Source organism: Psammomys obesus, unplaced genomic scaffold (assembly GCF_907164565.1).
Source record: "Psammomys obesus unplaced genomic scaffold, mPsaObe1.curated_primary_1811, whole genome shotgun sequence".
Classification (NCBI taxonomy): domain Eukaryota; kingdom Metazoa; phylum Chordata; class Mammalia; order Rodentia; family Muridae; genus Psammomys; species Psammomys obesus.
In genome coordinates, this window is record NW_026593286.1 from 34,475,735 (window position 1) to 34,503,268 (window position 27,534).

At 39.9% G+C, this 27,534-nt stretch overlaps 1 protein-coding gene across 2 annotated transcripts in view; it reads right to left on the reverse strand.

The window, feature by feature from the left end:
• Positions 1-2,332: 2,332 nt before the first annotated feature.
• The window catches only part of Mob4 (MOB family member 4, phocein), a 58,171-nt gene continuing 32,969 nt past the window's right edge, over positions 2,333-27,534 (reverse strand). For both annotated transcript variants that reach the window (XM_055616660.1, XM_055616659.1), the window contains 7 exons: positions 23,264-23,326; positions 11,570-11,670; positions 8,678-8,720; positions 8,415-8,501; positions 6,915-6,994; positions 4,737-4,848; positions 2,333-4,086 (listed from right to left, as the gene is read on the reverse strand). In XM_055616660.1, coding sequence (XP_055472635.1) covers positions 3,955-4,086; positions 4,737-4,848; positions 6,915-6,994; positions 8,415-8,501; positions 8,678-8,720; positions 11,570-11,670; positions 23,264-23,326 — 618 coding nt within the window. In that variant the 3' untranslated portion in view covers positions 2,333-3,954. The remainder of the gene's footprint in view (positions 4,087-4,736; positions 4,849-6,914; positions 6,995-8,414; positions 8,502-8,677; positions 8,721-11,569; positions 11,671-23,263; positions 23,327-27,534) is intronic.

Consider the following 27,534-nt stretch of genomic DNA (forward strand, 5'->3'; position numbering starts at 1 on the left):
GTAAGAAACTCAAGGCCAGTCTGTACTACATGAAATCTTAACAACACACTTCCCACACCCCCCAAATAATCTAGCCAAGAAACTGTCCTAGAAGTGAGAATTTCACCTTTAAAGCCAGTTAAAACAAAATGGACACAGCCAATGGTATGTTACGGGAACATAAGATGCTTTCCCAGAGCAGAAAGGTGAATTGTATCTCTTATTGTTTTGGCTGCATATATGTATATGTGACGTGTGCTTGCGGCCAACAGAGGTTGGAAGAGGTCATATCCCTTGGAAGTGGAATTCTGGATGGTTTTGATCTACAGCATAGGTGCTGGGGATCAACTTGGGATCTCTGCAAGTTAGGTGCTCCTAACTGCTGAGCCATTTCTCCAGCCTCTCTAAAAAGAGTATGTAAAGCTTTTATTTTTACTTTTGAGACAGGCTACTCTATAAGCCAGGCTAGCCTGGGATGCAGTATATATAGCCAAAGCTGTACTTGAATTTTGAGCCATCTTCCGGCCTCTGCTTCTCAACTTCTGAGATTACAGGCACTGAGCCACCATACCTGGCAGGAAAACCCAACCTTAACTTCCTGATCTCTGTATACACACGCAGCCTGACTTCCCTCACACAGCAGTGACTTTGCCAGGCTTGAAAACCTTATGTGTGCACGTGAAGGTCAGGGGGCATCTTGGTATTGTTCCTTAGTACCACTTCACCGTGTGTACACGTGCGTATGTGCGTGTGTGCGTGCGCTTTGTGTCACCTGTTTTCTGGTCAGTTTTTAAAAACAATTTATTACATGTACGTTGGTGTCCTGCCAGCATGTATATCTGTGAGGGTGGTCAGATCCCCTGGAAAGGGAATTACAGTTAGGAGTTGCCATGTAAATGCTGGGAACTGAGCCTGGGTCCTCCAAAAGAACAGCCAGTGCTTTAACCACCTCTCTAGCCCCTAGTCAGTGTTGATAACTGGCCTGAAACTTGCCAGGTACCTAGGTTGTCTGGCCAGCTGGGCGCCCACCTGCCTCAGCTCTGCCTCCTCCACTACAGGGTTACAAGCCTGCTACCTCTCATGCTTGCAAGGCGGGTACTTCACCAACTGAACCATCACCTCAACTATTTTTAAGTTTTTAATTTACTATTTATATAGCATTCTGCCTGCGTGTGTGCCTGCATGCCAGAAAAGGGCACCAGATCTCATTATAGATGGTTCTGCGCCACCATGTGGGTGCTGGGAATGAACTCAGGACCTTTGGAAGAGTAGCCAGTGCTCTTAAGCACTGAGCCATCTCTCCAGGCCCTCACTTCAACTCAATAACTTTTTCAAAGGTTTAAATTTTCTCTCATTTACTTGGAGCTAGCACATACCAAAGTACATGTGGAGGTTAAGAGGACAATCCACACGGGTCAGTTTTCTCCTTCTACCTACCATGTGGGTTCTAGGGACTGAATCCAGGTCATCAGGCCTGGCACAAGTACCTTCACCCACTGAGTCACCTCGCCTGCCTCTGCCTCCATTCCTGTTTTCCTTTCTGACATTTACTTAGTATTTTGTGTGGGTGTATAGGCGCATGCATGTTATAGAATGCATAGGTCAAGAGGACAACCTGCAAGCAGCAGACCTCTCCATGTGGGTTCCCGGGATCAAACTCAAGACTAGGCTTGGCAGCAATCACTTTTACCTGCTGAGCTATCCTACCAGCCCTCTGTTTGAGACAAGATCTCATGTAGCCCAGGCTGGCCTCAAGCTCAGACCTACCTGCCTCTGCCTCCCAAGGGCTGGGATTCCCAGTAGTCTTTATTATGTATACAGAGTTTTGCCTGTATGTACAACTGCATGACAGAACAGGATACCAGATTTCATTATAGATGGTTATAAGCCACCATGTGGTTGCTGGGAATTGAACTCAGGACCTTTGGAAGAGCAGTCAGTGCTCTTAACCGCTGAGCCATCTCTCCAGCCCCTCCAGCTACTTTTTAAACTACTCATGTACATGTGCATTTCCAGAGTTATGTGAACCGTGTTAAAAAACACACTGCTTCCCCACTGTCTTACCTACTATTAGACCAGGTTCACACAGAGTTTTCTCTTTCACAATCAATTTCAAACACACTACAGGGAAGGTGGAGTGAGTAGAAAAAGAAAACCATATTTTATTTTCCTGTTAACACTGGCCATATATTCACACGTGTTCCAGTTACTCGGCCACGGCCACATCTACAACCCCGATCTCTACCTTAAATGTTCACTGAGAAATAGTCAGGTGACAGACATCCACTGTCAAACTTCAACTAGAGAACATTGCTATGCTATGCATAATTTATGAACTTAGCAGGTTAGTCTCTAGGATATTTACCAAGTTTATTTAAAAATTACTAACTCCAATGGTTTATGGTGACAGTAATATGAACATCTAATTTCAGCCAATGTTCTATTCACTGCAAACATAGAACTTCTTAAAGGATAGTTGTGGGCTCTGACACAGTGATGACCATGACCGCTGGCACAGGGCAGGCTCGGACAGGCGTCAACTACACACACACTCTCAGGGCGCTGTCATTTCCCAACTTTCCTGTGAATATTTGTCTCATAATACAATACAAATCATTTCTTTAAATAAGTAGAAAAACAAACAAGTTGAACGCATTTTCCAATTTCCTTTGAAAATAACTCTGAAATAAAAAAGAAGCTTCCTGTTTGTTAGATCAGCAGAGGTGGCCTCGACTGTGCCACTTGCTGGCACAGTCCCTGCCCATCTTAGTGCCCTGTTACAGTATGGCAAACAGACCCCCGCATTTCATGAGAAACCCCACCACCTACATTTTAAGTTTGCACTTAAATTTTTAAGACCCTGAAATAAAAAATCAAAGTATAACCACTCAGCAACACTACTGGAACCTGTGAATTACTGTAAATAGTCTTATATGTGCATATAATTAAAACAATAAGCTTTGGGGGAGGAAGAATAAAATAAATACACTATCTTTTTCATATCTATTTAATGCTGCCAAGTGTTAGGTGAAAAGATTAATATTACTAACAGGAAGAGTCAAACTATATTAATGACTATTTCTAAGTAATTACAACAATTTCCCAAAACAAAGGTAGGCAGTACAGTTTTCCTGTACAGTACAGTTTTTCTGTAGTGTAACATCACTGCTAGTCTGAGGTATGCTCCATATGCAATTAATACAAATATAAATAGGGAGAAGCCACCACTAACCATAGCTTGGTAAATAAGTTTCTTGACTAATGTAGTTCCGGGAGAGGACTAAAGGAAACAAGAAGGGGCAGGTGTCCATGGGAACATCACGTATGTGCCTTATCGTCATCATCACATATTTAATAATCCACTGTCACAAAAAAGGTAATGTTTCCAAGTACACTGACCCAGAATATACTTTATGTAGCAGAGTAAGGTTATTTAAGTATTACTAACAACTCCTCAAATTTCTCTGAACATATCCATAATCGGTTATGCGTATCAAACGCTATAAACAGACCTTTTAAACACTTTTATCTCATTCTGGAAAAGTTAACAGTACAGATGGAATACTACTGAATTGTCTAAAATTTCAAAACTTAAGGGTGAAACCAAAGAAAATATTATCGTTAGTAAATGGCTTGTGAGAAACACAAGCTCATTCTTTTACAGGTTTGAAAGGATTGAGATCCAATGATTGTTTAGCAGCAATTTTACCAAACTGTAAATTCTTTTATTAACAGGCATTATAAACAGATAATACTAAACTTACTTAAAAACCATGAGTGCCACACCAGTGAATATACAGCTCATGAATAACTTAAAATGTATTTCTCATTTTAAAAGGTAACACATAGCATACAAAAACCTATACTAAACAAATAAGCTATAATATGGATACATGATTGATGTGTCTAAAATGATATATATACAGTACATAATTGTTAATTATGTGATCAGTACATTGCTCTACATGATTCCCTTCATGCTTCACTTTCCCCAGAAACTGAATTCTGAACTTCCTCTTCTAGAATTGGTACAATCAGGTTATCCTTCGACATCAAATTATATTTCATCACAAATTTAGTAAACCGATGACATAAAAATGTTTCATTCTGTAGAAAGGAGGAAAAACAAAGTCACTTTACTATCCAAAATCAAAAGCTAGAAACAATATCAACACACATTACTGCCACCCTGACAAGAATATATTACAGTAATTACTGACACACTGCCCTGGTTAGTTTTCTGTTGACTTCAATCAAGCAAGGGTCATCATGGAAGAGGGAACCTCATCTGAGAGAATGCCACCAGATCTGCCTGCTAACAAAGCCCATGGGGACTATATTCTCAATTGATATGCACAGCGCCATCCCTGGGCAGACGCTCCTGGATATTTAAGACAGAAGGCTGAGCCTTTAATACCAGCACTTGGGAGGCTCAATCAGGGAGATCTCTAAGGATCTGAGGCCATCCTGCTCTACATAGTGAGCTCCACATCAGTCAAGCCCATATAGTGAAACCTTGTCTCAAAAAAACAAAACAAACAACAAAAGCAAAAAGAGAGTAGGCTGAGCAAGCCACGAGGAGCAAGCCAATCAGCAGTGTTCCTCGATGGCCTCTGCTCCCGCCCCCACCCGGACATCCCTCCTGATGGAGTAGAACCTAACAGCTGTAGGCAGCAACAAAGTCTTTCCTCTTCAAGTTGCTTTTGGTTGTGGTTCTTTATCACAGCAATAAAAAGAAGGCTAAGACATATACTTACTTCATATTCATCAAATATCTGCCGGTGATGGAAATAGGCATGTGAAAATATTCTATAAATCCTACGGCACACTGATCCTAGTTTTGCTACAGATGATTCTTTTATGCTAACCCTAAAATTAGAAAAACAAAACAGATTCACAGACTGGACAAAATGGTAGAGCTATATAGTCCAAACAACACCAAGGGATAGAAGAATCTGGATCAAAGTTACAGTGCTATAAGAACAAAAAGCAATGCTTGGTCCTGGGTCAGTGCCCTCTCTACTCAACCACAGCACCTTAGTTAAAAAGCTGTGTTAAAGTGTAATGCACTTAAAATGAATCCCTGGCACCTCAACACTTTTTTTTTAAAAAAAAAACCTAAGAAACCAAAGACTTTAAAAAATATTTTACACTACTAGTATTTTGTCTACTGCAGGTACTTAAAACTGCTGAGAGGATTCACTATTTTATCCTATAGAATCTACTTTTGCTTCCTTTATATTTTTGAAAATCAAAATGCATATATCTGTTTCTCTTTTAGAATATAAAATACTGGGAGAAAAATTAGATGTTATCTGTGTTTTTTAACCCTCAAAAAATTTTAGATGAGGTACCTGGAGCTAATCATATTTTAGAGGGGAAAAACCCTCTAATTCCATTTACTTTGTAACAAATAAAAAATTCCTTAATAGAATAAAAGAACAGTCACATGCCAATGTAAGGCAGACACTTGCAATCTCAGTACTTACAAGGACTGGCAGGAAGATCACCCAAGTTAAAGGACAACTCAGGCTAGATGATGAGGTTCGAGGCTAGCAGGGGCTATATAAGACCCTATCTCAAAACAAGAGTTATTCTAGGTGTGGCGGCTCAAATATCTTTAGTCCCAGTACTGGGGAGAAAGAGACAGGTGGATCTGTGAGTTCAAGGTCAGCCTGATCCACACAGTGAGTTCAAGACTACCCAAGCCTATATAGTGAGACTCAGTCTCAAAAACAATAAATAATTTTTTAATTTAAAACAATAAATGAGTAATTTTTTTCATAAACTGCCACACAGTGGTGGCACGTATCTTTAATCCCAGCACTTTAGAGGCAGAGGCAGGAGTATCTCTTTGAGTTGAGGCCAGCCTGATATACAGAGCAAGTTCCAGAACAGTCTGGGCTACACAGAGAAACCCTGTCTCGGGGGGGAAAAAAAAAGATCTCATAAACCATGGGGAGAGGAGTCTATTTTCAATTTAAAAGTGGGAGGGTTCATAAATCTCACCAGTAATACAATACAAGCAGTTTTTCCCCACAGTTTTCCAAGTTGCTTCTAAATAACTGTTCATGCTGCCAAACCTGTTTTGCAGTAGCCAAGAGTAACTCTGGAGAGTCCTAACAGGTCACAATATTGAAAATAAATGACTACTGAATGCTTAGCTGTAAATGGAACAGTACTATCAACCCTCTTCAAAGCTCATGGAACCCTGAGAAATGAGAAGTCGTAATTTAAGGGCTAGAGGAAGGTGGAGAAGTGTAGAATGCTGACTTCAGGTGTGACATGGGTGATACATTGTCGAGCTCACAGCAAGTGTGATTATATACTCAGTTAACCATTGATGGGGAGGAAAACAGACTAGGCTAAAGTGCACATGCTTTAGTAAACAAACTCTCATCCATGTGTCTAAACAACCCTAGCAAAATGTATTGGGGCACATGGTGGGGTGCTGTAGAGGGAGGGAGAGGGAAGAGAGAGGAAGAAAGCAAGAAAAATTGAAGGGGGGCAGTTGGGAAGAGGAAAGGGACGAGTGAGCTAAGAGAGGGCGATGGAGTGAACAGTACCAAAATATATCATGTATATGATAAAATGTATTTTATTCATGTATGTCATATGCTAATTTTGCTTAGAATAGCCACAGGCAAACTAAGGAAAAACAAGCAGTCTCCCTTAAAGTCTGTTCTTTATCAGGAGGCTGATGCCTGGTGAGGAGAGGCCTAGAGAAGGAACAGCAGCAGCAGGGACCAGTTCTGAGGCGTCTATGAACTTTCAGAGACAAGTTCTAATGTTATCTCACCTTAATTTCAAACTCACATAATCTGAACAAGTCAACTATATAATTAAAAAGAAAACTAAAATCAAACCCTAATTTTATCTTTCAAACATCAACCTTTAAAAGAAACCCAAAAAGCTAAATAGCATGTTTTGTTTACCTGCTGGGAAAATATTTATTGCTATTCAGAAGACATGCAGCACCATCAAGTGTGTGTCTGGTATAATCTATGGCAGGACACTAGAAAAGAGAAAGGTGTAAACGCATTAACAAGAAGGCCTCTCTTTTATTAGGTGTATGTTTACTAGCGTTTCTACCACTGTAACCAGATACCTGACAGAAGCAACATAAAGGAGGAAGGATTTCCTGTCACAATTCAGAGCTTAGTCCACCATGGCGGGACGACTGTGGTAGGGAGGGATCAACTCATGGCAGCAGGAAGGGGCCAGGGAGGAAAATGCCCTTCAGAGAGCACCTTCCAGTGTCCTGCCTTTGCTTACCAAATTCAGCTTTCCAGTTTCCGCCTTCTCTCAACACTGTTCAAGTTTTACAACCCCAGGGCATTAAAGCACTTACTAGGCCAGGGCTGGCATGATTTAGGTGTCTGTGAACGCACTCTGATATACCTACTTCACTTCATCTCCTAACCTCCTCTCAAGCCCATCAAGACAATTAACCATCTTAGGTATCTTATTCCAAAGACAAGAGCATACTCTAAGAAAAAGCCCTTTCTGATTTCAGAGTGACTATGAAATATGTCACATCAATAAAGTTTAGTTTTCACTGTGAATTATGATATCAGGCTTCTATAAGATATATTAACTAATTTCCTATTTCATTCCCAGCACTAACCCTAAAAGAAAACAGGAACAGGAAGAACACTCCAGCCTTAAATACAACTGGACAAACAGAACTTTTGAATGATTAGTGATTTACACAGGTAATGGTCGACTCACAGAAGTATACATATACATACACACACACAAAATTAAACACAAGACACACAAAATCACACAAGGACACACACAGAGAGGCGCGCGCATACACACACACACACACACACACACACACACACATTTTTAGATTCCATTCAGTAGTTTTAGAGCTCTGGGGAAATAAACAGTGGCTAAGTAAGCATGAGGACCTAAGTTCAAATCCCAAACATCCATGTAAAATGCAGACATGACCAGAAGCACCTGGAACTGAAGCACAGCTGGGAGTAGTAAGGTAGGGAGAGAGCCTCCTCTCGTCTCCACAGGTCCATGTACACACCTGTGCACACCACTGCATACACATCACACCCACACACATTAAACAAATTCAGCAGTGTTTTATGTATTTATGACATTACACAACTAGGCCCACTACATTCCACAATGTTTCTGTTCAAGTATGGACATGGACTGTTCCCCAAGGCCTATCTGCTGAAAGCATGGTTCTCAGCTAACATGTCAGGGACGAGGCAGACACTTGGAGAGATGGGGCCTAGCTGGAAGAAGTGGTCCATGGGACAGTGACCCTCGCCCCTTAATCGCTGTTTCTCAGGTGCTGTATAAACAGACTTGCCTCCCCAAATGCTCCCTTCTGAGATGTCTGGCCGCACCTCAGGTCCAGAGTAATGGTGCCAAGTGACTATGCACTGAAACCTCTCAATTCTCACCTCTTTTGGAGTTTTATGAGCTGCACAAAGAAAAATCCATTGTTCGGTTGCTGTCATTTGAGTACACGTATCTGGATGGCATTCACTCTGTTAAAAATAATTTTATTTTTTTAATATGTAGAATGATAAAAGATATGTCATTTGGGTCACTACATTTCTCTATAAAATGTGAAAAAGAAAATAAACTCTGAATAAATCTAAGCCTACAAAATTACTTTTAAAGATCAGAATTTTGAATTATAGCATTAACATAAACACATTACCTGAAGTTTAACAGCAAGTCCATTTAGTTCAAGGCAGAATTGCCTGAAAATGTAAAAATCACATTTATTATCCAGGCTTTATTTATTTTCTTATTTTATTTCATAAGGCAGCCAAACTGGTTACCTTCTTATACACTAAAAATTGATTTAATTTTTCTGGAAAGTAGCTTAGAAATTTCACCAAGACTCTAGGAAAATGTGCACTTCTTGACTAGGTCAGTCCTCTGAGAATCTACTGTGATGTAGTTGTTCCAACTGTATACAACTATTGAAAAAGGTTCACATTAACCATGTATTCAGAGAAAACTTCTGAGTATGAGAAACAGAGGTAGGAGATTGTTGATATGTACAATAAAGCCTGAAAGACATTTCAGTTATGTAACAAATTACATGTGTTTATTTTTACATACAGTTAGACAGAAAAAAAAAGACTAAATGCCTTTATAGACTTGAATATTTTTACTTAGACATGGTGGCTCAGGGCTTTAATCCCCACACTCGGGATTCTCTGAGTTCAATGCTGACTACATAGAAAAACCCTGCCTCAAAAACAAAAACAAACACAACACAAACAAATACTAAATCAGGCCAGGTGAGGTAGATAGTGAACACCATTAATCCAGGAGACGAAGGTAGATGACTCTCTGTGGGTTCAAGGCCAATCTGTTCTACATAGTGAAGCCAGGGTTACAAAGAGAGAGATCCTGTCCCCATGGTGGGAGAGGGAGGAAGTAGAAGAGAGGAGAGAAAAGAAAAAAGAAAACTCAGGACTGAAAACACCCAGTGAATGCAGTGCCTGCTATGCAAGTATGAAGACCTTGCAATCCCCAGAGCCCAGGTAAACACCAGGAGGCATGGTGGTCCTTGTGCCATTCTAGCACTCAAGAGGTGGAGACAGGAGAGCTCTTCAACAAGCTGGTTCAACTGAGAGAGTCTGCCTCAATAAATAAGGTAGAGAGAAATCAAAGAAGATTCCTGCTATCAACTTCAGGTCTCCACACAAATATGTACATCCAAACCCAAATACACATAAATGTACAAACAGGCAAAAACAGGAACAATACACGTGCAAATCTGAGGTCATAACTCAGTGGTAGAGCACTAGTGCACCTACTATGTGCAAGGCCCTAAGTTCAATTTCCAGCACAACAAAAATAGAACAGAAAAGCTTCAAAAGCTATCCTACATATAATATACAAAATTTAAATCCTCCATTTCACTACCTGCTCCTAAAAGATACTGCTTTCATGCATAGACTAAAACATCTTGGGATCATAGCCCACGTAACTTCCTTTTGTTAGAATTTGGTGGGGGTTTTCATGATTTTTTTTTTCTAAAACTGAAAATTGTAAGGCCTATGCAATGCCTAAAATCCATTAAGCACTCTTTAATGTACACTTTTTGAGATAATCTCATATGGCCCTTGAACTTGATATGCAGCTGAGGAAAACCTTAAATTCCTGATTTGTCTTCACTTTGCCAACCATGCCAACTTCTCAATATATTTTAATATATTAAAAATAGTACCAGACAGTTTTAGGCAGACATTTGATATAAGACAATCCTCTGTAGTAAAAATAAATGTTTTAGAGTTGTCAAAATATTAACTGTGTTTACTCTAAAAATCCTATCTAGTGATATGTATTCCACTCTATCCAGGTAGAATCACAACTGTTTCCACACCAAATAAAAACACTTTGGTTCCCCAAAGATGCAATACTATAAAGCCTTACAATTAGAAGATAAAACAGGTCACGAAAATTAAATAAAAAGGACACATACGAAACTAATTCATAAAACCACTTTACGCATACTATTTATTGCTTTGCTTTTCTGTGGCAGGTTTCACTTTTTGTTTGTTTGTTTCTTGAGACAGGGTTTCTCTGTGTAGCCTTGGCTGTCCTGGACTTGCTTTGTATACCAGGGTAACCTTGAACTCAAAGATCCACCTGTCTCTGCCTCCCCAAGTGCTGGGATTACAGGCAGCTATTTAAGTATATTTTAATGGATGAAAACAAAAGGTAAAGGATAAATTTTCAGTTTTCTATGATTATACTTCCTTTCCAAAATACTGCGCTTAGACTATTAAAACAGCACTCTAACAAAAAGACACATCATACTAAATGACACTATTTCTGAATCACCTACCACTGTCCACCACTGCGTATCAGTAAACTGTATTTTATTTGGTTCTGAGTGACTATTCACTAAGAAGTAATAAAGATTCACAATGATAAGGGCTTACGTAGTTCAACTAACTCATTTGGTAGTGCTGCAGGTATAATCCAGCAAAGAGCACAAATTGACAGGTTCAAATTAATCTACAGAGAGCTAACACAGTGAAAAAGACAATCCAGAGCTAAAATCCACACATCCTGCAATGGGACTACAGCCTTTCAAAGGGGCACCTTCTCCTAACCACAAAGATTCATTACGAGCTACCAGGAGATTTGAATCAAGTTATAACTCAATTGGAATTAACAGTTATCAACTGCATGCTTGTAATTCTAGTACTCAGGAGGCTAAGGCTTAAAATCCACACCAGCTGTGATAACATTTGTCTTCAATCCCAGCACTTAGGAGGTGGGAGACTGGGAGACAAGTGGATCAGGAGTTCAAGGCCTGGGCTACCAAATAAGACCTTGTCTCAAAATAACCAAAGGACACTCAAAGAACGTGGAGTTGTGGGAAGGAGGGTGGGATTGGGAGGGGAAGAAGGAAGGAGCTACAGGGGGCTACAAAGTGAATAAATTGTAATTAATAAAAATAAAAAAAGAAATTGGAGTTGTGATTTACAAATTTTCTTTGATTCATAATTATTATTAGGAGGTACTTATTAGTGTACTATTAATAGAACTGTTAGTACTATCCTGAGATTTCATAAAGACCTACCTTAAATGTTCATATTTCCATACACCTTCATCTTGGCCTTCAGGTGGTTCAAGAATTTTGTCAATATTTGAGCAGTCTGCCCTTATATTCTGTTGAATATACTATAAAGAAAGAAGTATTTATGGTTAATTAAATTATATAGATGTTGTATTTCATGCTAACTATGTTTAATATTTTTTGTTGAAATTATGTAGCTCTGGCTGTCCTGGAACTCGCTTTGCGCAGGAAACCATGGCGCTGGCTTGGCTGAGCCATAGCTCCTGGGGCACAATGTGCCTTGCAGTTCCTGAGACACCAATGCACTCCCTCAGGCAGCAAAGTGTTCAGGCTGCTTTGTGTTTCTCTCTATGTTCCCTCAGAAGTCATGGAAGCAAAGAAGCTTGACAGGACAATTGATCTTAGACATTAATCTTTTGTACCCTGTAAAGTTTGCAAACATCATTGTACTCTGGCAACTGTCACTATATTCTATTTCTCATAAAAGTATGAAAAGTCTGATTGCTCGCAATAAAATTGCCACAGGTGAAGTTTTGCTGTGGCCCCTCCAACCAGCCTGATTTCATTCCTCATGGCCATATCAGATGACCCTGGCCTGAACATAAGCGCAGCCACTTACAGCTATAGACCAGGCTGGCCTCTAACTCGCAGACATCAGTCAGCCTCTGCCTGCTCGGTGCTGGATTTAAGGCGTGTGCCACGAAGGCTAACTCAAACATCAATTCTCGGGCTTCTTCGTCATGAAGTTATAGGCATGTGTGTCGGGAGCCGTGACTCCAAGCGGCCAGCTTTGAAATTTAAATCTCGGTGGAGAGATGGCTTTTAGCAGGCCTTTACTAATGGCAGAGAACTTGCAAGTCCATCTCCTTTTGTTTGTGACAGCAGGTGGGATAGCTTGTGAGGGTCACACCTCTTCCTCTAGCTCCTTGCAAATTAACCTATTGTTCTGAGATGTTTCTACTCTGGCTCAGAAACTCTACAATAAAAAGACAGGCCGACAGTTACAGTTTCGGCAATAGAAGGCTGGAGACAGAGAAGAAGGCTGGAGACAGAGTTGGAGGCAGAGATTTGAGGCTTGCTGCTGGCACTGCTTGCTGCAGCAGTCTGCCTTTTGCCATGGCTGTCGAGTCTGGACTTTTAAAAAGTTTCCTGTGTGCTGTGTGTTCATTTTATTAATTTTAATCCTCACGCCCAACTCAAGAACCGTTCGACCCTGCCCGGCTGGCCCCGGCAGATTGGCGCCCGGGCGTGGGACTTGAATGCCTATTTAAGCCTTTCTTGTAGTGTGGTGATTTAGGGGTAAGAGAATGGTTCTCACTATGTGGCCCAGACTGGCCAAGCACTCAAGTCATACTGCTACCTTAGCCTCCCAGGAATCTAGACCTAAGATGCCTAGCATTTTCTCAGATTGTTTTTTTCCATTTCATCCTAATGATCTTAAGTTTTGATGCTCTCAAGTTAAGTGCATTAATCTTGAACCACCTCAAATTCCACGTAATAATTCTTTCCAAATTTCCACCTGTTGTGAATATAAACATGTTTTTGTTTTGGTCCCAGGTGTGGGATTGATTCAGATGGTCCACAGCAGCAAAACCTATTGCTTCGTGAGAACTCTGAGAGGACCTCTTTGCCAGCTGCAGATAGTTTAGCTCTGAGGGCTCTGGAGAGAGAATAAATACCAGAACCCAGAGAGTGTGGAGGCTCTGAGAAAGAATAACGCTGCTCCTGCTTCCCCCTTGCTGCTTCTGGTTGCTGTTGTGAGACAAGAAATTGGAGATCTCCTGAAACGAGGATTGGACTAGCTCCAAGGTACCCGATGACCCCAATCAGCAGGAAGCAGCTAAAAGAACTATATGCCTTTTCTCTCTACCTGGTGTTGGGATGTTGGAAAGGATTGAGATGGAATAGGGAGAAAAAGATATAAGAAATATAAATAAAAGTTTTTAAAGACTAATGCCAACATCACCCTCCCCAACATATAACTCATTTTCAGTTCTTTTATTTTTGATATCATAATAAAATTATAATAATATTCTCCCTTTTTTTCTCCCCCCAAAGCCTCCTATATGCCCCTCCTTGCTCTTTCAATTTCATGGCCTCTTTTTTTATTAATTGTTGTTATATACTATACATATATTAATATATATTCCTAAATACATACATACAACCTGTTCAGTCTGTTCATAACTAGTTTTTATTGTAATTTACATTCTTTATATATATATATTTATTTATTTATGTATGTATGAGAGCTTTAGCTGCATGTACATCTGCATGACAGAACAGAGCATCAGATCCCATTATAGATGGTTGTGAGCCACCATGTGGTTGCTGGGAATTGAACTCAGGACCTCTGGAAGAACGGCCAGTACTCTTAACCACTGAGCCATCTCTCCAGCCTCCTGTACTTTACATTCTTATACTTTTCAATCCTGTGAGTTTGTTGCTGCTGCTGGTTTAACAAATGTGTTAAATGTACTAGTCTGCAATGTACTGGCATACACTCTCCAACAGTATGTATACATTACATCTCATCTCTGCATCCTGCTCTCACAGTCTCATATTTCAAACTTTTTCATTACTATCTGTTATGCTAACCTGTGATTAATGATATTCTGATGTAACTATTTTAACTGTTTGGGAGGGCATAATGAATTATGCTTCATACAAGATGGCAAATAAATTCACAAATATTGTATGTTCTGAATATTTCATTGATTAGCCATTCCCTTATTTCTTTCTCCTCAAGTCCCTCTAACATAATAATACTGAAGAAAGGCCAGTTTAAAATAGTCTCTTAACTATGCAAGTCAAAGAGGAGTCACTGTTCATCACTTTTAAGTCACAAGCTAAAAATACTAAGTTTATGAGACATCCTTTCAGAAAACTGAGACAAACTAACAGTTAGGCTTCCTGTGCTAGTTGGAGCCACACTGCAAATGAAAAGGATTTTTGTTTTTTTGTTTGGTTTGGTTTTTTGTGGTTTTTCAAGATACCGGGTTTCTCTGTGCAGATCTAGCTGTTCTGGACTAACTTTGTAGACCAGGCTGCCCTCAAACTCAAGAGATCCACCTGCCTCTGCCTCCCTGAGTGCCGGGATTACAGGCATGCACCACCGAACCCCACTACAAAAAATTCTTGAAGGATACTAAAATGCTACCCTAGTGAATAAATCAAAGATAAAAGTAAAATGAGCTGGCAATGTAGTTCAGTGGTAGAAAGCTTCCAGATGTAAGAACAATGGTAGACTACTCAGACCACATACTGTAAATCATTCTAAATACCTTTTCAAGTACATATTTATACATGTTATTCTATCCCCTCTGTTCTTTGGAGAACCCTCAGTAATATAGAGTGTGCTGGCTGGCTTTACCTCAACTTGACACAACCTACAGACAACAGAGGAGCCTCAACTGAGAAATGCTTCCGAAAAATCAGGCTGTAGGCAAGCCTGTGGGGTGTTTTATTAATTAGTGATTATTAAGAGTTGCCAGCCTACTGCAGGTGGTATCACCCTTAGGAAGGTGGTCCTGGTTTTATAGGAAAGCAGACTGCGCAAGTCATGAGGAGCAACACAGTAAGCAGCACCCCTCCACGGCCTCTGCATCAGCTCCTAACTTTAGGTTCCTGCCCTGATTTAATTCCTATCCTGACTTCCTTCAGTGATGTACTATAGATGTGGAAGCATAGCCAAATAAACTCTTTCCTCCCCAACTTGCTTTTGGACATGGTGTTTCATCATTGCAACAGTAACCCTATTTCAGACAGTGACTGAGGAGGCTGAAGAGGCTGTCAGGTTCCCTGGAAATGGAGTTATAGTTAGTTGAGCCACCTGATGTGGGGGTCCTGGAAACTGCACCCTGATCATCAGCAGGAACAACTCTTAACCTCTGAGCCATCTCTCCAACCCTAGGACTTACTACTCATTAAATATGCTACCAAAACTTAAGATAATTCTCAGAAAGCTACAAAGTCATTTGCAAATCATAAAACCATTCCTATTTTCAGTTTCAAGGCAAAAACATAGCATCCATTACAGCCAAGCCTGGTGTGTATAATTGTAACCCTAGTACTTGGGAGGTAGCCTCAGGAGGATCAGAAGCGCAAGATCCTCCTCAGCTGTGTACCAAGTTTGAGCCTGGGCAACAGTAAGACCCTGTCTCCAAAAAAAAAAAAAAAAAAAAAAGACTGTCCTGCTACAATATCAGGATAAAAGAGCTGAGTGGGCTGTTTATGAATAAGGAATGACTACTGTTTGTTTTGGGGTCTTTAAGGATTTTTCCGTTTACATACCTGCCACAGGTATGTAGAGGTCAGGGGAAAAACTGTGGGAGTCAGTTCTCCTTCCACCATCACCAGGCAGGCAGGACTGGCACCAAGTGCCTTTACCAATGAGCCATCCAGCAGCCCTATCAGTCTTCCTGAGACATAGTTTCCTCTGGCCCCTGCCTCCTGAATGGATGCCTGATGAGGTCAGAAGACAGCATCCAATCCCCTAGAACTGTACTTACAGACTGTTGTGACATGTGGACGGTGAAAACGTGTTACAGAAGCCAGATCCTCTGGACGAGCAGTAAGTGGTCTAACCACTAAGCCATGTCTCCAGTCTCTAATAAGAGCTCTTTAAATGTCATAGTGGGGGCAAACGGGGAGCAGAGATGGCTGAATGGTTAAGAGCACTGCCTGCTCTTCCACAGGGGTTTAATTCTCAGCCATATGGCAGCTCACAACTGTCTGTAACTTGGTTTTAGGGGAGCTACCACTCTCATAGACATACATGCAACAAAACATCAATGCACATTTTTTTTTAAAAAGGTGTAAAAAATAGATAAAAATAATTACTCTAAAGCAGGCAGTGGTGGCTCACACACCTTTAATTCCAGAGCTCCGGAGGCAGAGGCAGGAGGGTCTCTGTGAGTTCAAGGCCAGTCTGGTCTACAGAGTTCCAGGACAACCAAGGTTACACAGAAAAAGCTTGTCTTGAAAAACAAAAAATAAAAATAGTTTCTTTACATTCTACTTGGTATACAATAGTATTATGTCTAAAAAACCTGTGAATACTCAAAAAATACTTTATTGTGCTAGGCATAATGGCACACAACTTTAACCCCAGCACTCAAGAAGCAGAGAAAGGGGCTGAAGAGATGGCTCAGCAGTTAAGAGCACTATCTGCTCTTCCAGAAGTTCTGAGTTCAATTCCCAGCAACCACACGGTGGCTCACAACCATCTATAATGAGATCTAATGATGCTCTCTCATGCAGATATACATGCAAATAGAGTGCTAATATGTATGTATAAATAAATATTTTTAAAGACTAAGAAAGGCAGATCTCCATGAATTTGAGATCAGACAGTGTCATAATGAGATCTTGCCCATTTAAAAAGGCAAAAGGCTTTTGCCTAAAGATGGTCACTTAAGACCATCTTTCTTCCTCTTATATTTAATCCTGAGCTATAATTATCATGACCTAATAACATTTTCTAAAGCAGGTTTTAGAAATAATTTGAGGCCATACAATATAACTATTATGGATAGTAGTTACACTATATATAACTCCATACAAAATTATTTTAATTGATTCCAATTTGGGATAAAGTGGAATGAACACTTACCAATCTTTCTCTCCCACTGAGAGAGCATAATCTGGACAGCACCTGGCTCTGCTAGCTGAGGTCTCAGAAACATAAACAGCAGACGGAACAGAATGCCACTGAACTAGCAGTGAGACTGTTTATTGCTCTTTCCAGTATTCCCCTTCCCAGAAACTGATAAACACTGAAACTCAAAAGTCAATACCATGAGGCTGAAACCAGTCTATAACAGTGGTTCTCAACCTGTGGGAGTAGACTCCCCTTGGGAGTTAAATGTCCCTTTCATAGGGGTCACTTAATAGATATTTACATTGTAATTCCTAACAGTAACAAAGTTACAGCTATGAAGTATCAATGAAATAATTTTATGGTTGGGGGTCACCAAAACATGAGGAACTGTATTAAAGTGTCACAGCCTAAGAAAAGTTAAGGACCACTGGTCTAAGAAAATCTTTCCAGCCCAGCTCAGGAGTGAAAAGCACTCCTTGGATGTGGAATAAGCGCTTTTCTAGTTTAAGGAGAAACAGTTTTCCCAAGAAACTGAGTGGTTTAGCGATCACAGCTGTCATCTAACACATTCTTTGAGGCACAAAGCAATAGATTGAGGTATTTCATTGTAGTAATGTTGTCAAATACAAAAACTAAAGAAAAAAAAAAAAAAAAGACACACATGCTGTACAACTAGCCACTTCTTTCTCATCAAAAAAATGCAAGCAGCACAGAAATATGGCTCATCCACCTGACAACCTGAGTTTGATTTGTTGCTGGATATTTCATTTTTGTACATAGAAAACTTAATTGTTAGCAAAATATAAAAAGCCTAAATGAATGTCAGATGCAGTTAGGTGTGTCCTGAAGAGATACAGTTGGAAGGATGCTAAAGAATGGAAAGTCCCTTCCTATTTTTAAGGCAAGTTGCTTGGGAGAGGTCTTGCCTCTGTGAGGCAAAGCTGGGTGGCCTTGAGCCATGGTAGAGGTGAAATGGTTCAACCCCTAGTGACTTGGCTTGGAGCCCCACCACCATGACTGTGACATGGTTTAGCCTGCCACGGGTACAGAGAAGAGCTGCAGGTTTCTTTGAGAGCAATTGGATTCCAGACTCCCTCCTTCTGGCTTGGAAGAGCCCTCATGGAAGGAGCTCCAGGTGAGAGACAGGACTTTTTTCTCTGAGCCTGCTGGAACAACAGAGAGGTCTGGCAGAACATAGGTAAAACAGCATTCTAGGTAAGAGAGCTAAGGAGCCCACTTGGGTTTGGATGAGTGCAAGAGAAAGGTAGACTACCAGGTAAAATGACACAGATGGAAAGAGGTTTCTAAATAGCTAGCACTTTGGCTGTAGAATCAGGCTTATAGATACACATTTTGCATTTTGCATATAGTTAAGAAAAGAAGCTCTCTTACTTTCTGTTTCCCTCTCTCTGTCTCTGTCTCTCTGGGGCACCCTTTACCCATTCCATAATAAACTTCCTTTCTCATACCAAATACATTGTGATGGCTTTTATTATTACATCGGTGCCATGAAACTCGGTGGGCACTTCCTTTGTCTTCACTCCAGAATCCCATTCCCTTTACTGCCAACTTCCTTTCTCTCCTGGTGCCTCTTCCAACCACTCTCATCTGCTTCACCTCTCACGATCAATCGTGCCAGCCCATCTACTATTAGGAAATCCACTCAAATCCACCTCCTGGGTCAAATGGACTCCTGACAAGTACTGCACCTATTGTCAATTTCAGAGGGTGGGATTCTTTTCCCCATTCCCCCTGCCCAGCTCAAAAGACCATGGGCCTAAAAGTTTCAAATGTACACCCAAGAAAAAAAATTTCTCTAACATTTAACCTTGTTTTCTGTTCTTATGTTTGTTCCCATATCCTGCCAGGCCCGGGTGTTTTCTACATCCAAGACAACGCCAAAACCGCTACCTACACAGGTGCTCCAACCCAAACCTCACAGACTGCATCAATCTAGACCTGCATTTGCCCTCCTAGCCGCTGATGTTCTCACAAATCCTGAACACAGCAATGAGAAGGCTGGCACTGCCACGACTTTGCCAACACTCTCCAATTCCCTTAGGGTACCCCAAAGATCTCGCCGTCCCCAGTCAGCAGGAAGCAGTCATTCCAGAACACAACGCCCTCATTCCCATCTTGCCACCTGTTCCTAAGTTTGCCATTTTTAACTAAAGAAAAAGGAAGGAGGGATAGACCAATGACTCAGAGGTTAAGGGCATTGGCTGTTCTCCCAAAGATCCTGAGTTCAATTCCCAGCAACCATATGGTGGCTCATAACCATCTATAGTGAGATCTGGTGCCCTCTTCTGGCATGCAGGCACCCATGCAGGCAGAATACTGTATACCTAATAAATAAATATTGAAAAGAAGAAGGAGGAGGAATGTTAGGCTGTTCCCACTAGGCTACTTCTAGGTTGCCTCGAAACCTCTGATGTCATCACCTGAGGCCACCAGGTGCAAGAAATATAACCTGTCTCTTTGTTTATCTCCCTCTCTGTGTCTCTGTCTTCCTGGGGCACCCCTTCCCCTTTCCATAACCACCTTTCTTAAACCAGAAAAGAGAAGGAAGGAAGAAAGGAGAGAAAGAGAGAGAGAAAGAGACAGAAAGAAAGAGAAAAAGAGAGAGAGAGAAAGAGAGAAAGAAAGAAAGAGAGAGAGAAAGAAAGTTACCTCATTGAGCTAGCAGGTTTATACCTCACTGTATGCCTCCTGTGTCTTTATTGGTACAAATATTAGAAAAATTTAAAAAGCTAAATATGACATTAATCCCTGGGATCAACAAGTTGGGAGAAAAAATAAAAAACAAAACACAATCCTCTTCAAGTTCTGGATTACACTAGCACCAAGAAGAAAACAAGCAAGCGAGCAAAAGAAAACCTCAGAGAATTCCTAGACAGCAAACCATGCTAAAACAAAAACTGCTAAAAAGTTCTTCAATGAGAGAAAAACAGAAGGAAATTTGAAACCTTAGCAGTAACAGAAATTATAAGTAAGGGTAGTTGCAAATCTTTAATCCCAGGATTTGATAGGCAGAGACAGGATGAGTTCTATGAGTTTGAGGCTCCAGACCAGCAAGGGCTACATAGTGGGATCGTGTCTCAATAAGATAAAAGTAACTTTGAAACTGAACATGGTGCCTCATGCCCCTATTTCTAGCACTTGGGAGGTCAAAATAAAACAGTGACTACAAGGCCCGACTAGGCTAGACACTGAAACTGTCTCTACAAGACAAAAGGAACATTGTGTCAGTGAGAAGGTTTATCAAGAAAAGGTGTTTGTTTCACCCTGAGTTCAATCCCTGAAACCAAAGTAAAGGTAGAAGGGGAGAATAAATGATATAAATATATCCGCTGACCTCCATACAAGCAACATGGTCTACATGTGCCTTCATAGACAGATACATATATATATATGTATATATATATATATGTATACATATACATATATATATATATATATATACATACATACACACACACACATTTCAGGTGTAAAAATACACACACACAAACAATAAACTAATAAAGTTTTAAAAAAAAAGCATTAAGCTACGGATATATACTTCAATGTTAGAGAAATTATCTGGTACCTGAGAGGCCTTAATTTCAGTCTTCAGTCCTACTAAAGAAAATACCCTCTGACTAAATTTCAGTATATGTATACAGATACATAAGGCAACAAAGAGTAAGTAAAAATAGTGAGGAAAGGGGCTCATGTAAGAGTTAAGCATCTTTCAACTGGGGGCTGGAGAACTGGCTTAGTGGGTAAGAGCACCTATTCTTGCAAAGGCCCAAGGTTTGATTCCCAGCACCCAAATGGAGATTCACCACTTCCTTAGGTATCACACATACATGTGGAACATCGACATACATGCAGGCACAGCACTCATACACACAAAATAAAATAAATCTGAAAAAAAAAATCTTAAAGAGTCTTTCGAGCCACACATGGTGATACAGGCCTATAGTCCCAACACTTGGAGAGGCAGAGGTAGGCAGCTCACCAGCCTGTTCTACAAAGAGTGTCCAGGACAGACAAGGCTACACTGAAAAACCCTGTCTCAAAAAACCAAAATGAAGAAAAAAAGTCTTTCAATTATAATACAGTACCTGATTCTACTTAAGTAGACTATGTAACAAAGACTTTAGTAATCACTGCAATCACCAAAACAAACAAAACCATAAAGGTAGAATCAAAAATTACAATTAAAACATAATGCTAAAAAAATTCAAATAACCCTTCAAAAGAAAAAAATGATTAACAAGAAGGTGCAGAGGTCAAAAGAGGGCATTGGATTTCCTGGAAATGGAGTTACAGGCACTTGTTAGCCACCACGTGGGTGCTGGGAACTGAACCCAGTCCTCTGCAACAGCAGGAAGTATTCCTTGACACTGAGCCTATTCTCCAGTCGGGTGGTGAGGGGTAGGAAGTCTTTGTTTGAGATAGGCCCTCATATTTGCCAGGCTAGTCTCAAACTTGAATAGCCAAGGATGACCAACCCTCCCAATCCTCCACCTTCCCAGTACTGGCATTAGAGGTATGCGACACCTTATCTAATTATATGGTGCAGGCTCCTTCACCATATGCCTGGTGAAGTCATCTGCTCAGACACACAAACACAAACAAAATGAACTACAAAATTTAAAAAAGAGAGAACTGAAACAAGTAATAAAAGTTAACCTAAGTCTAAAGATATCTGCAAATAACTGTATTAATTTTAAATAATATAGAAATTAGTAGACAAAGACTAATAAAATAAAAAATAAAGCCCACAGTTCTATGTTGGCTATAGGAAATTTAACCTCAAATATGATGCTATAAATAGGCTAGCTGTAAATATGGATAACGCTCAGTGATAAGACTGCTTGTTTAGTATGTGTGAGCCCTGGGTTGCATTCTACTTTCTACTCCAGTGCTGGGAATCAAGCCTAACTCCTCAGGGATACTATACAAGTACTCTATCACTGAGCCAGACCTCCTGCCCATTTTCTGCCATCTTTTATTATTTATTTTTTCATTAACTGAGCACTTTTTCTATTATGTTTTAATATTTTTAACCCCAACCCTTCCCTTTAACTCCTCCAGGTCTAACCTCATCTCCATATACCCTAAACTTCATGTCCTTTTTTTTTTTTTTTTTTTGGTTTTTCTTTGTGTAGCCTTGGTTGTCCTGAACTCAACTTTGTAGGCCAGGCTGGCCTTAAACTCACAGAGATCTACCTGCCTCTGCCTCCTGAGTGCTGAGATTACAGGCGTGCACCACCATTACCTGGCTCATGTCCTCTTTTTAATTTAGTAATATATCAACTTCTAGCTGTGGGACCATTCACTGGATCATGGCTGACCTACCAGGAACAATTATCATTAAAGAAAACTAGCTCTCCCTCTCTAGAAGCCGACAGTTATCAATAACACTTAAGTTGGGGTAGGATGCTCATGAACTCCTTCCCAATCCAAGCTAGAATACTGACTGGTTTCAACTATGGCAGGCAACTACAATTAATCCTTAATCTGAATTTTAGCAATTAGCCATGAATGTTATTTTTTCACCATTTTATTCAATATGAAAGAACTACCATGTTTTCCATGGAGCAGGGGTTTAAACCTAACACAGTACACTAAGTGACTCTCAATAAGAGCGTCTAAGGATTTCCTAAGGTGCTATTCAAATGATACTTGCTATGGAAGGCCTACTCAGGAACCAGTGCTACAGTAAGTCATGTGATAGAAGAAAAGAGCTAAAAGGAAAACATGTGTTTTCACATACCCTGGAGGGTGTAGGTTATGAACTAAAATCATTATAAAAAGATACAAATCTCAAAAACATGTTTTCAGAGGTTTAGTCACTAAATTAGCATTTTCTGGTTTAGTTCTAATTTTAGTCATTCAATTAATTTTAACTTTAATTCATTATACACTCAAATTTCATACTACACTTAATAAAATGAGGTTTGATTACAATGTTAAATAACCATTCCATTAACCTAGTGGAATTTGGTTTGTGGCCCCCACACACACAAAAAAAATGGGAATATTCAACTACGCCAAAGATATAATATGCTTGTTATGAAAGTTGTAAAAGAAACTGTTATTACCTGCTGAACAGCAAGTGTACTGTCCATTTCATCAAATGATTCATCAGGCCAATTATAGAAATCCTATAAAAGAAAACTCATGGTTAAAGCACATACAAAGTTACAAGGAGGATACAGTAATGCTACTATAAACATCAATTCTTAAGAAAGATCCAGACCTCACACCGGAGTAGAAAAGCCTTTCCAATATGACTACCAGTGAAATAACAGAATCTAGGCAATAATCTTAAATGGACATCAAGACTGTATTTAATTGAACTACACAGTATATCTTTGTAACCACAAGCCCACAAATACATTAATCTTTCATGGACTGTTTAACTGGAAGGAAAAGTTCATCACTTTTTATTTACAATTGTTAGATAATACCCCTAAAAGTTGCATTGGAAAAATATCTCTAAACATCAAAAAACTAAATCAAGAGTTTTAAAGAGCTAGCATTACTAGTAAGCAATTTATAATTCCATAATACTATTTTAAACAAATTTCTATTTCATAGTTTAATACTATAAATAGTATAAACTTCTATTTCAATTGCAATAGTTTTTAAATTTCTAAATAGAAATATGACTCCCATTAAAAAGTACTAATCCAGGGGCTGGAGAGATGCCTCAGTGGTTAAGATCAATGGCTATTCTTCCAAAGGGACTAGGGTCTACTCCCAGCACCCACATGGTAGCTCACAATCATCTGTAATCCCAGTCTCAGGGGGACCCTGTACCCTCTTCTGGCCTCTTTGAACACTGCATTGCAGACACATGCAGGCAGCTGCCCAAACACATAAAACTAATGAAAATGTTTTTATTCTGAGCTAGGTGAAATAGAACAGCAAGCATGCACACAGCCCTGGGTTTCAATCCCCAGCATGAAAGGCATCATCCAAATGACTTTTTGTTTTGCTTTTTGTTGTTGTTGTTTTTCAAGACAGGGTCTCTCGGTGTAGCCCTGGCTGTCCTGGAACTCAGATTTGCTGGTTAAAGGTCTGTACCAGCTCCAAATTTTTTTAAAGATTGATTTATTTATCTATTTATCTATTTATCTATTTATTTATTTATTTATGTATTAGGCATACAATATGTATTTGTGTGTACACCTGCACACCAGAAGAGAGCACCAGATTTCATTTTAGATGGTTGTGAGCCACCATGTGGTTGCTGGGAATTGAACTCATAACCTCTGGAAGAGCAGCCAATGCTCTTAACCTCTGAGCCATCTCTCCAGCCTCCAGCTCCAAATTTTTAAGGCAAATATTTTTGTGGAACATTGGTCTCAAATCCAATCCTATTTTATTTTTCAACAAGGTTTACTTATATATCTCACACACTTTCGTTTTTTAATTTTTTTGTTTTGTTGTTTTGTTTTTCAGTACTGGAGACTGAACCTAGGGTCACCTGAATTCATGTGGTACATAAAAACTCACATAAGCACACACACACACAAATAAAAAAAATTTAAGTTAAAAATTAGATTATTTTGCTTTTAAAAATATTAGTGAGGGGTTGGGGAGATGGCTTGTTGGGTGAGTGTTTAAATTCCCTGCACCCACATTAAAAAAAAAAAAAAAAAGCCAGAGGGAGGCAAGCAGACAGATCTCTTCGAGTTCAAGGCCAGTCTGATCAACATACCAAGTCCTGGATAAACCAAGACTATATAGTAAGACCCTATCTCAAAAATACAAAACCCTAGGCTTGGCTCATGTCTTTAATCCCAACACTCAGGAGGCTGAGGCAGGCAGATCTCTATGAATTCAAGGCCAGTCTAGTCTAAGTGGTCCTGTCAAATGAGACAGAGAAAGTGCTGAGCACATGAGCTAAAAAAGCAAGCCGCCAGACACACATGCCTTGAATTCCAGCATGGTAAAAGGTAGGCAGTTCTAGATGGTCCCACGCTAGCTGTGTGTTCAATGTCAAAAGTTCAGAAACCCTGATAAAAGTAGCATGGCAGAAGAGTCTCCATGCATACCTATAGAGAAGACACCCACACATGCACACACAGAAAACATTTAAAGATTAAAATTAACTAAAAAGAAAAATTTTAGCAAACCAGAAATGACAATACATGTCTGTAATCCCTGCATTTGGAAGCTGAGGTAGCATTATCCAGAGGTCAAGGCTCACAGGAACTATCTAGTGGGTACCAGGAGAACCAGGCTTATATATAATACCCTGCCTCAAAACAAAGTCAACAGTGTTGGCCTATAGAGGAAGGAGGACATGGAGTTCAAAGTCATCCTTGGTAATACAATGAGTTTCAGGACAGCCTGGACTACATGAGAAAGAAAGAAAAAGTTAACTCATTATTAAATGTTTTGCCACATTAACTGTGACATTCATTAGACACTCAGGAGAAAAATCTAGCTTAATAAATATATACTTGGGCTGGAGAGCACTGGCTGTTCTTCCAAAGGTCCTGAATTCCAATTCCCAGCAACCACATGGTGGCTCATAACCATCTAGACTAAGATCTGATGCCCTCTTTTGGCATACAGGTGTACATGCAGATAAAACACTCAGATATGGAAAATACATAAATAAGACCATTTAATTAATTAATTAATCATGCTCCACGGTAGGTGGTGGCTCATGCCTATAATCCCCCTTGGGAGACAGAAGCAGATGGATCTCTGTGATTTCAAGGTCACATTTATAAATAAATAAATAAACGTGCTCATTTAATTCAGTCAATATATGTTAAAAAAATACTGTCTAAATTCTAGTCTAACTTTTAAAATGTACTACAGCACATGCCTATGATTCTACCCTCAGGAAAAGGAGGCAGGATAAGAAGTTCAAGATCATCTTCAACCACTTAACTCTCTGTTCAAGGCCAGCCAGCCTAGGGTACATAAGACCAAGTCTCCCCTCTCCACCAGAAAAGGCGGGAAAATACGACACCTACTACTCATACATAACACAATACACATCATTTTGAATCAGGTCTATTTTAGTGAAGACAAGGTATGTGATAAACAGGGAAGGCTGCTTAAAAGCAGCTTTCCTTTTAATCCTCATTTTTTCTTCTATTTTACTTAACCTTAACTTGTAATAAAAGGGGAAAATGAAAATTTTTTCACATGACTTATAAAAACACAGCAAAAGGACAGATTGCAGTGTTTAATCGAAAATTTTCAGAACTAAAAGCTTTCACCTAAGGATACAGCTGAGAGACAAAATGCACACTTAATTTACCACAGGAAAAGTCCTGGATTTAATCCCAACTTTTTTTTTTTTTTTTTAAAGGAAGTGATCACTTAAAAAAAAATTTTTTTTAAATGTTGCCAATGCACAATAATAGACCTGGAAAAAAAAAAAAAAAAGAACCTTGAGAAAGAATCGTTGTGAATAGTAAGAAGTATACATAGTATACAAATTATAAACAGAGTGAAGGCGACCTGTTAGTAGAAGGAACTGACAACTCATGACTCCGTAATGGTTTTCAGAGCAATTCTCTAGGCTGGGGATGTAGCTCAGCTGATGGCGAGCTTGGCTGGCAGGCCCAAGGCCCCGGGTTCATCATTCCCCATCGCTGCATGCGGATGTACTGCAATTCCAGCCCTGGGATGGTGGAACGCGGGACGACCTGAGTCCAAGGTCACCTTCAACTTCACGGTCTAACTCGAGGGTAACCTCAAAATCAACAATTAACAATCCTCTAAATCCGAAGAGGTGGCGGGAGGCTGAAGCAGGCGGATCTCTGAGTTCCAGACCAATCTAGTCTATAGAGCTACTTTCAGGAAAGCCAAGGCTACACAAGGAAAACCAACCTCAAATTAAAGAGAGAGAGAGAGAGAGAGAGAGAGAGAAAGAATAAGCAATTCTCTACCCATCAGAAGCATAAGTATCTTGATTTTCACTAATCCTAAAAAATACTTTTTTTAACAGAAAAAGTTTCCTCAGTACACGGTAAGAGACAGCAAGCCAGGCAGCAACAAGAACAGTGCCTGCTAAAATTACATTTTAAGCATATCTCTTCTGATTTTAGAACATCTCCATGACAGGCCATTTCCGCTGGCCAATTAATCCTATCAAGTTTGAATGCCAATTTGTTGTTTTTTTTTTTTTTTTTTTTTTATTTAACCATGAAGCATCCCAGGTCTGCAAATCCTAACGAGCACCAGTTTACTTCCGAAGAGCGCCCCGCTAAGAGGAGTCATCGGCTCACTCCAGAGTGCACACGTATGAGCAAGGAAATTCGCAAGGAATGACAGGTTAACAAGTCACAACCCGGTGGCGAGAACCTGCTGGACCAGGCAACAGCCGCCGGGGAGCCGC